Source organism: Dysidea avara, chromosome 3 (assembly GCF_963678975.1).
Source record: "Dysidea avara chromosome 3, odDysAvar1.4, whole genome shotgun sequence".
Taxonomy (NCBI): domain Eukaryota; kingdom Metazoa; phylum Porifera; class Demospongiae; order Dictyoceratida; family Dysideidae; genus Dysidea; species Dysidea avara.
In genome coordinates this window covers 12,244,494-12,254,663 of record NC_089274.1, presented here as the reverse complement: position 1 = coordinate 12,254,663, position 10,170 = coordinate 12,244,494, and the positions used below count along the sequence as shown (strand labels likewise).

Genomic DNA, 10,170 nt, shown 5'->3' with positions numbered 1-10,170 from the left:
GCAAACTTAAGCTTTACCTGACATTGATACACACAATTTGGCATTCAGGGAACACATCAATGGATTTACTTAACCTTAGTACGTGTAATGGTACAATCATTATTGTGTTTGCTATTTACTTATGCACTAAAAACTATACTACTTCCTTGTATTTTGATCTGACAAGCAGGTTCCATTGTGGTTGGCCATGCATGATATTTGCCTGACAAATAATTGACTCTGTTTTGATACGTCTGTTGATAGATAGCAAGACTATAGGAAGTACATTGTCTCAAAACTCAAAAGATGGTCAATTAGAGGGGGGGGATGGGCTACATGACTAGAAGATTGGCCAGTCACAGTAGGTAGAAAACAAAGGCTGGGAAAGCTCTGTAGACATGGGCAATGTTTGAGCGATATATGACCAACAAGCAAAAACACATGTGAAGGCTGTATAAGCTGCCCATGGCTGGGTAACAGCAATTTCAGAAAGCTTCTTCATCTCACGAAGGCACCTTGTGCGTTTCAAACTCATCAGTGCCAAAAGCAGAGCCAACTTACTAGCATCAGTAATGACCACAACTGTCCCCTGAAACTAGTCTCGCGTAGCCAGGCCCTTTTCTTTCTTTTGTGTGGGGGCGGGGAAAGAAAAGGGTCTGGTGAACATAGTATAGCATCGTTGTTGGGCTATCCCGAGATTGTGGGGGGGATTCTGCTGTGCAGCTTCCGGATTGTTTGTGGGTGTGAATGACGTGTTTTGTTAACTGTTGCGTCATTTGTGTCCTGTTGCCATAGATATAAAGCACGATCTGCATCATTTGCATTCTATTACCATAGCTACTGCTTTTATATCTATGGCAACAGGACGCAAATGGTGCAATGGTTAGCAAATCACTTCATTCGCATCCACAAACAATCCGGAAGCTGCACAGTAGAATCCCCACAATCTCGGGATAGGCCAACGACGATGCTATACTATGTTCACCAGACCCTTTTCTTTCCCGCCCCCACACAAAAGAAAGAAAAGGGTCTGGCTACGCGAGACTACCTTGAAACAAAGCCACACAGTGCCTTGTATTGTGGTTTCATAACAAGACAAGTTTTAGCTGCATATTTGAAAAAAAGCCAAAACCAGGTCCCAAACTAATTAAACGTTCCCACCAAGAGCGGAGACCCTCCTGTTGAAGCATCATCAGCATACCACATTTGTGATACCTCAACATTAAAGGATCTGTTTATTGTGGGTGTTCAATCAAAATTCTAGCGAAAGATGGAGGACAGAAATATTTCTGAGTGTAGACAGGAGACATGATCGATACTCACCCTTCGTATTATAGATAAGGTGTGTATTGTCTATCATTCTATGCTCTGTCGGGTCTGTCCATAGGTCCTTTACACCCTGTCCATTTGACTGCGAGGAGCACGTGACCATACGTATTCGCGGGGGTTGCCAAGGCTACGAATATATTCGCGCAATGGCTCTGCAGGAACCGTCTAAAGTCAAGAAGAAAGGTGCTGAGAGAAAGAGAAATTCACTACGTAAAAATGACAGAAAGGTGAAAGGTAAATTAACCCTTTGGTTTCATGAATTGTAAATTGCAGGGGTTCCACAAAAGCTTGTCTACTTCAACAAGTCTACAACCAGCCAACAAAAGTAACAGACTTGAGGTCACTGTCAAGTAGAATTTACAAATGTCATAACAGAAACCATCACATCAATGATACCTTCTCTGAAAGCAAATAACAAGCAGCTTGCTGTAGCCCTGGGTAAGAATATGAAATGTTTTACTTTCAATAAAAAATTACATATAATTATGTAATTTGTTATTTTACTGTTAGTACAATAGGGTGAATGGGTCTGTAGGTTGCAGCCAGTTTAGTGGACTCCATTTTGATATACCACTATCAAATAGATGGAAGGTGTAGATATTCCGTGACCTATCAGAATGGTTTTGCTCACTCTTATGAACCACATCACCGTGAATAAGAACCAAGCCTCCTTTCTTAACTGGTGTGATGATGTATTCTTCAGGTTTATTCCCTGGTGGCTGTCCTTCAAGAACAGTGGTGACTCCTTCATCTTTTTCCTTTCTTACAAGTCTCAACGTTGGTCCTTCATGATGGCTACCGGGGACAAACCAGAGACAGCCATTATCAGCACAAGCATCTTCCAAAGCTATCCACACTCCATACAGTTTCATCGGCTCTGTGTATAAGAATGATGAGTCTTTGTGTGGGACAACTGTGCCACCAATATTCGGTTGTTTAAATATGTACATACTTTGAACAACTGCTGGCTTTTTGAGCTCCAAACTTTTGGCAAGATTTTTCATTTTATCACTGAAGGTAACTTTCTTGAATTCAGGTACCAGGTCATGTAGTGCATGGCCTATCTTGTTCAACGACTTTTCTTTGGGACAGTTTAGTTGTCCGTCAGCATTGAAAACAGACTCTTCAAAGAAAAACCTCACTTTATCGCCGCTTGTTATGAAGTAATCATCGGTAGCTTGTTTATTATCTGTTGTGTCGAACGTGACCTTTGGATGTTGACTAAAGTCCGCGTCCTGGATCACGCGGTGGCACGAATCCTTCAAAACATCGCATTCCGCGTGAGTTAAAAAATCTTCGATAAGCAAGTAGCCATCTTTATGAAACTTTTCGATCTCTTCTGCTGACAAGTGACCGTCCATCTCGATACTTGGCGCGCTTCTTTATTTGCTTGGCGCTTAATTGTTCTGCCGAAAAGCCGAGGGGGAAATTTTAGCGGTTTTGGGGATTACCACTATCCTCGAATCCATATAGATCTAGTTTGCAAATCCACGAAAAATCTCGAAATATTTAGGCTATACGGTAAGTAGATTTTAAACTACATCTAGTCAGGTATACAGGGGGGGTTCAAAGGGTTCCATGGAACCCCCCTTTTGAGAGAGCCTCTCTTACTCGAGATACTCTAATAGAGCAGTCACAGTAGTCTTTTGAGGAGTGGCGTAGCAAGGTATGTATCTAGTTATAAATAAGGAAATATAGTTGGTGAGGGGCAGCTATTGTCAGTGGGTAATGACCTTTTTTTTTTTTTGGTCTTCAACCTACAGCTAGGCTGAAGTTACAATTCCAAAGTGGAACCCCCCTTTTTAAAAGTCTGGATCCACCCCTGGTATAGTCTCGCGTAGCCAGACTCTTTTCTTTCTTTTGTTGGGGGCGGGGAAAGAAAAGGGTCTGGTGAACATAGTATAGCATCGTCGTTGGGCTATCCCGAGATTGTGGGGATTCTACTGCGCAGCTTCCGGATTGTTTGTGGGTGCAAGTGACGTGATCTGCTGCATTTGCATCCTGTTACCATAGATATTTGAGTAGTAGCTATGGTAACAGGATGCAAATATTAGCAAATTATGTCATTCGTGCCAATCAACAATCCGGAAGCTGCACAGTAGAATCCCCACAATCTCGGGATAGCCAAATGACAATGCTATACTATGTTCACCAGACCCTTTTCTTTCCCGCCCCCTCACAAAAGAAAGAAAAGGGTCTGGCTATGCGAGACTAAGTCAGGTACGTATTTTTACATGCTGTTTTTATGTTTTTGGCAGGTATAAAAATTATTTCGAAATATTAATTATTGTCCTGATCTTGGTCCTGATAGCTCAAAACAAATGAGTGTCTGCTGAGGAGATTGTGGACCTCAAGCCCACACAGATACTGAGGTGGATGCAACAATGCCTTACCCATCCACTGCTGCTCTTAACCTGGACAGTTAACAATTGTATAGCTGAAGCCTCCCCCCAATTATCTCCGCAACAGTGACTCCTCCACTTAGCTGGCAATGCAGTAGCTCAATCAACTGACCAGTCAACCATGTTTATCCAGCTATGGTTGCCGCCAGTTATTATCATCTTTCTCCAAGGCAGAGAATATATTTCTAGTAAGTGCAGGGCCCTCTGCCAGCTGGCAAGAGACAATCTGTTTCCGTAAAGAAATAGCAAGTTAATGTGTGATTTACAACTGCAATGTGCTGTGACACCTACCACCAAAACTGATTACAAAATATCTTGCAAACCTTGGTGACAGTTCTAACAGAATGGAAATTAGAGCCAAACATGCATCTAATGTCTGATCAAGCTACTCTAATAGAACAACCTTAAGTACAATTTGCCCAACAACCAAACTACTCACTGAATTTACTCGCAGACCTTGTTAATCTATCAAAACAACAAACCATTATCAATGATAGAAATTTGTTTGAAGATCATATGTTGTAACTTGAAAACCAATCAGATGTATGGTACTAGTTTGTTTTTAATGCTGGGGCACATGTTGTTGAACCTAAAGGTAAAGAAGCTCATAGAGTTGTTTTGTTTGTTTGTAATCACTACTCAGTTTTAATCATTGACAATACATTTGTCCTGTGACAGTCAACTACTAGAACACAGGCTACATATTACAGAAGAATCTTTTTGCTCTTGTGGTCTGGCACTGTGATAGTAGGTCTGAATTAAATAAACTCTTTATTATCAAAACGACTGTTTTATTTGAGTGTTTTGACATCCAATGAACATTCTGTTGGAGTAAGTGTAAAGTAATTGAATTGATGCTCTGTGTATGAACTAAAAAATGGAGTTTCATTGATCTGAATAAATTCATTTGTCTGAGCACTTTTGTGGTTGAACTGGCACACACATACAGATATAATGGAAGTCATGTGCTGATTTAAGTTCATGTGCTGACTTAGGTGCAATATTGCACTCCATAAAGTGCAAAGGTTTAGTTGTTTGACTTTACTTCAGCTATGGCCTCATAGATGCATCATTATTGGTGGCAATCCATCAGATTTTGACATTTGTATTATTAGTATGGTAGAACGTCACCACTTGGAATATTGTGGCTTCTCTATTAGAGTATCTTGACACCTGTATCACAAAATACCTTATCTTTTAATTGTTAGTTTAGATGTGTTATTGACTGCTTGCAGAGTGGGGTAAGAGGGAACTTTGTAAATATTAAATAATAATCTCTATAATGCATATGCTATATTTTGTATTACAGTAGTCCTACTTTTCGTGAAGTGACTGTTCTATTAGAGTATTTTGTCTAAAGTGTGTATTCTATTAGAGTAATTGTACAGGGTTCTATGTAAATGAATGGGCTTCTACAGGAGCTTATAAGGCGCAAGCTCCAGGCTTCTATTATCCAAACTTTTCAATTATCTGTGGCCAAAGAGTTGGGACTGTAACTCAGAAACGTATAATTTCAGATACAGCAAGACGTAAAATAAGGAGAAGTGAAGAAAGTATTATTACCTTGCAGCAAGAGCGTCAAGAATTACTAGAAAAGAATGTTAAGTCAGAAAAGCTCATACAATCACTACAGGTGTGTACTATATAGATGGACATCCTTTTATAGGTTTACAGAATCTTTAATAGGTTCATTTACCTAAAGCAGAACTACTTCTACATGATGCAGACGATAAGATTGCAGCAGCAAAGCAGTCTGTAACTGCTGCAAAAGAAATGTTATTGGAATACTCCATGAAGGAATCCAGTAGTGACCGGGGTACTACTATCTCTGCTGCCACTATGAGTGAAGAATTAAATGTGGAACAATGCCTCCCATTTAACCCAGTGATGGCATCTACTCCTCAACATTCACCCATAAGTTCACCCACAAGAGTAAAGGAAGATGTTAACATACATGACAATGTTGTTGGTGGATCATTTGACATGGTTAATATCACAGATCAGTTGCAGCACTCTCCAGATTTATCAGAAGTTGATATGTTGTCAGTTTTGTCACCATTACAAGATGTTCCGAGTATTTCACCCATAATTGAGGCAGAGAAGGGACCATCATTTAAGGCATCAAAGACCATCAAGCCGATGATCGGTAGAACACCTAGACCAAAGAGGCATTGTACAGAACTTGCTACATCTTATGCTGAAGATGATTTAATGAGGTAACAGAGTGATGTATGTATATATGTCGACTTCTGAGATGATAAGTAAATTATAGTGGGAACCCTTGTAGAATGGACATCCTAAAATCCAGACATCTTAAATGATAATTGGGACACTTGCTCATGACTTGGATCCCCTGGGCGTTATGTTACGCTTTATTCTCAAATATAATCTCAACAGAAGTTTTGAACGATTTATGTAAATTTCGTCTTATTCAGAAAACTTTATGGTGAAGAATTATCAGATGATATTCCAGCGGCTAAACAAAAGAAATCCAAGAATGTTCTTAAGAAAGTTAGTTCAATTTATTGGTGTGTGTGTATGTGTCATGTGATCTTACCAATGCTTCTGTAGAAACCTGCTCTGAGCAACATTACAAATGTGATTTCCACACAATAATTTGAACTGAATTTTAAAAATGTAATATATACGGCTGTTTATTTATTTAATAAAATGAATTATCATGTTGTGCATGTGCACTTGTAATCTATATGTAATTATGATGATGAAATAGGCATGATGGTTGAAACAGGATTTCATGCTGATGAGGCTACTGATACGAACATTTCTTTACTATTAATTTGGTGGAATTTTTGTTCTAGACTTGATTTGGAAGCTTTAGGCTTTGTACGAGTCTACTTGCATGGGATGGTCATCCATTAAGAATTGAAAAAGTTCAATTGTAAAATGAGTTCTAGAAAGATCCACTTAAAAAATGACTGCAAGACTGATGACTTGAGTACTATCATCAGAGGCCAGCTTCTTAGTAGAGGCAATGTGCAAAAGCACAGATAGCAGAGGGTGTGGTAAGGAATTTATAGCATTTTGGCCACTTCAACTATATTTTTTTTGGCCTGACCGACCCTATATTTTCAGTGCAAAACGTTCTTGATCACCTTGCATTAGTAGAGTTAACCCCACGAAGCTGAAGGTTACCTTTTAGGCCACTCCAAGAAAATTCCTTGTTTCCCATTTCATTGACCTCAAAAATACATGCGGGCAGGCGGTTCATTATTCGTTATAGATATTTCCACTAATTTTCGAAATTCATAGCTAACTTACAGGTAAGAATACAGTAGAAATATTTAAACTAAGAACCTGAACAGTGAAAAGCTAGCTAAATGGGCTTTCTGAATGCTAAACTAGTTACTGCTATGCAATCACAGGATAAATAATGAACAAAATGTTCGGTTGACAGCAATAATGAATGACCATGTGGGAAGAGAATCTGCATGCGGGCGGGAAATGGGAAACAATGCATTTTCTTGGAGTGGCCTTAAGCTCATCACAAAGTAAGGAGCACGCAATATTTCCCCATATAGTTGCCTACTGACAAGCGGGACAGCAATCACAATGTAGTTCAGCTACTGTTTCACTTGCAAATAATTTCAGCTAGCAAAAATATAAATACATATTTTTTTACCAACCTACTAACCCTGTACTTGGCTGAGGTTGGCTCGAGAAACAAACAAAAAGTGACCTTAGAATCTTAGATAGCTAATCTGGCAAGTGCATAGCTACATCATCAGCCCATCACAATACGAATATCAGGAGACTACATGCAGCACTCTACTTTTGTCTGGCACCTTTGCTGTGGTAGTATGATGTATTCTTATAAAGTAGTCACCTTGTTTCAGTACAGTTGATATGGTTGAAACAAGAACTTGTGAATTGGCAGCTTTTTGAAAGTGATGCAGTCATGCAAACTTGCCTGGCTACTAAAATAGCATTCATCATCTGTTCAATCGAGCCCAGCAACCTCAGCTTAGACAAGGGCAGATGTACCACTGAAAAACAGCACGGACTGACTGCATAAAGCCATAGATAATATAGCTACCTACTGACAGTGTCAGTAGGTATATTATCTATGATTAAACCAACCTACTGGCAATCTGGCATAGATATGGAGTGCTGCAATGGAGTTTCGAGTAGTGTCCAATTTCCTTTTAAATTCTTCTGCAAGCAAGCAAGCAATTGTAATAAAACTGCGCGTTATTTAGATAGTGTTTGCTAATTGAGTTAGTATACTACCGGAAATGTGACACTGCTGTGTCATGCGACCGTAGTCTAATTATTTCGTCTATATTACTCATTTGCCCTTTGGAGCACACCCTCTTCTTTTCCGGTACGCGAAGTGCCAAGGCGTCACAAGGAAGAATATCACTTAGACTGTGTGAAGTACTAAGTACGTTCAATTAATTAACGCTGTTGACTGAACGTAGTGTCCTGTATCAGTGTATTCATCACTCGGAGTCTTCACGAGATATATATGTGTGGTGTGTTGTATTTATATAAGCTGTGTATTGGGTGATAGTCATGCTGATGACTATGTTAAGATCACCAGTAGACTAGATTAAACATTTGGACTTGAGATTTCTTCTAGGTAACTTACATCATAGATTTATAAACCCCAGGTACCTGGGGTTTATAAATCTATGGTTTACATGTACCCTCCCCAAGTTTATGATAAGCACCCTGGACAGGTATCATTTCCTTCTGTGCATGTCCTCTAGAGTCCCACAAATGTGATAGGGTTGAAAAAAGTGCATGTATGCATGATAATCGATCACTGCATCACGATGTATGCACATGTACAGAAAGTTCATATGTACAGAAAATTCATATGTACCAGTTTTGTATGGTATATATTCCATAAACAACTCCTAAGCTATAAATGCTGCTTATGGAAATGTAAAAGTATTTCATTGCAATATCATGAACTCTGATATATGTAATAATAGCCTTGATATGATTATTGTATCATGCTGTTATTACGATGGCAACAATATATCGTTTTATTACCAACCCATTGGAAACTCTATGCTGCTAGTAACATATACTGGAGAGGCAAAATGTAATACATAACTTGCAACAAAATTTAACACAACATGCTGTACACAAAATATATGACACCATATCTCCAACTACATTTTGTCACTTGAGGTAAAACTTAGAGCCAGATGTGAATCAAGTTTCACAAGTTCTGGAGTACATTGCACATCTGGGTTTTAGTACACCACACACTGAAACGAAAACACAGGAAAAGGATAGTCTGGGCTGAAGAATAGAAAAAGGATGTACATCTTCACCAATTGAAACAACAATAAATTGTAACAGTTATTGGGTTTGGGTTTAACTGTATCTATTTCATCATTGATAGCTGTGGTTATAGTTAGAAAATGGACCTCAAATGCTGTAATCATGGCCTTTGTTTATTGTATTATAGATTTATGAGATGGGAAGTTTTGCAGGACATGCAGTACCTGGAGCCTTCTTCTTGGTATATGGAATATGGTGGATATTTGCTTCTTATTGGTACTACTTTTATAACAAACCAACTAACTCTCGTGTAAGTAAATCAAAACTCAAGAGAGAAAGTGAACTTCAGCGACGCTCAACACTTCCGACTCCTTGTTGTCCCAGAATACCACTAGAGTCTATCTGCAAGGTGATATTACCATTTTGTGGTATATTAGTTGAGACAGTATTTAATTGGGATGGTGGTATAGTGCTCGATCCTGTTCATGTCCATAATCCAGAAGATTTTAGTCGACTACAACATGCCACGATGTACAGCTTCTTTTTGCTGTCTGGGATGGTTGATTTGTGTGTTTACTGTGTACGGTTTCCAAAGAACTGTAGTAAACTGTTTCTAGTGATAGCATTTGTGATTGAAGGAATGCTGTTTCACTACCACACTGAACACAGGGACCCGTTGAACCAGAGAGCTCACTCCATTCTAACCTTGTGTATATTTGGATGTGCTATTTGTGCAGCTGTTAGAATGTATTGTGCTGATAATCTTCAGTTAAACGCTGGACTGGGCTTCTTCATAACTTTACAAGGCACCTGGTTTTACCAAGTAGCAATTGTTCTCTATGGTAAGAACAGTAAAAGCTGGGAAGAAGACCCAATGGGTGCAATGTACATGGGATTTGCCTTGTCATGGCATGTATTCATTATTACAGTAGCGATGCTGCTGACATGGGTGTTGATGGCGCAGATGACCAGAAACTCTACGTTCCAAAAACTTACTAGTTTACAGAGGCAACGAGATATTTTTATCAAGCCACTGTTGGACAGTGATGATACTAGTACAACTCTGTTAACTGCAAAGAGAAACAATACAAATGAAGGGGATGCTGAAACTGTTGTATAGACAAAATTAATATACACTTCATTAGTTTATTATTTGTGTTTTATGTATACAGTTAAACTTTTTGGTTGTTTATAAGCGCTCCCC

The 10,170-nt window shown here is 39.0% G+C and overlaps 4 protein-coding genes across 19 annotated transcripts in view; 2 read left to right on the top strand and 2 right to left on the bottom strand.

Moving 5' to 3' along the window:
• LOC136249412 (proline--tRNA ligase-like) overlaps window positions 1-10,170 on the bottom strand; it is a 64,587-nt gene that overhangs the window by 6,986 nt on the left and 47,431 nt on the right. For 14 of the 15 annotated variants that reach the window (XR_010698209.1, XR_010698197.1, XR_010698198.1 and 11 more), the window contains exon 1: window positions 1,303-1,438. The exons of the other annotated variant lie outside the window; for it this stretch is intronic. The gene's annotated coding sequence lies outside the window, so the exon portion shown is untranslated. Of the gene's footprint in view, window positions 1-1,302; window positions 1,439-10,170 lie in introns of those variants that run through there. 15 annotated transcript variants of the gene reach the window in all.
• Window positions 1,083-6,419, top strand: LOC136249407 (uncharacterized). 2 transcript variants are annotated; one of them, XM_066041399.1, is made up of 7 exons: window positions 1,083-1,535; window positions 1,582-1,633; window positions 1,684-1,746; window positions 5,228-5,343; window positions 5,397-5,926; window positions 6,146-6,221; window positions 6,282-6,419. In XM_066041399.1, exons 1-7 carry the CDS (start codon window positions 1,455-1,457, stop codon window positions 6,324-6,326), a joined length of 963 nt encoding a protein of 320 aa, XP_065897471.1. In that variant the 5' UTR covers window positions 1,083-1,454; the 3' UTR covers window positions 6,327-6,419. The 2 variants fall into 2 exon arrangements, with proteins under 2 accessions (XP_065897471.1, XP_065897472.1); XM_066041400.1 differs by lacking the exon at window positions 1,083-1,535 and adding an exon at window positions 3,567-3,898 and having other exon boundaries at window positions 1,586-1,633.
• LOC136249410 (phytanoyl-CoA dioxygenase domain-containing protein 1-like) lies at window positions 1,748-2,752 on the bottom strand. The gene has a single exon (XM_066041405.1). It carries the CDS (start codon window positions 2,667-2,669, stop codon window positions 1,815-1,817), a length of 855 nt encoding a protein of 284 aa, XP_065897477.1. The 5' UTR covers window positions 2,670-2,752; the 3' UTR covers window positions 1,748-1,814.
• On the top strand, window positions 7,978-10,147 carry LOC136249399 (transmembrane protein 45B-like). The gene is made up of 2 exons (XM_066041383.1): window positions 7,978-8,112; window positions 9,154-10,147. The coding sequence occupies exon 2, from the start codon at window positions 9,163-9,165 to the stop codon at window positions 10,084-10,086; it is 924 nt and encodes a 307-aa protein (XP_065897455.1). The 5' UTR covers window positions 7,978-8,112; window positions 9,154-9,162; the 3' UTR covers window positions 10,087-10,147.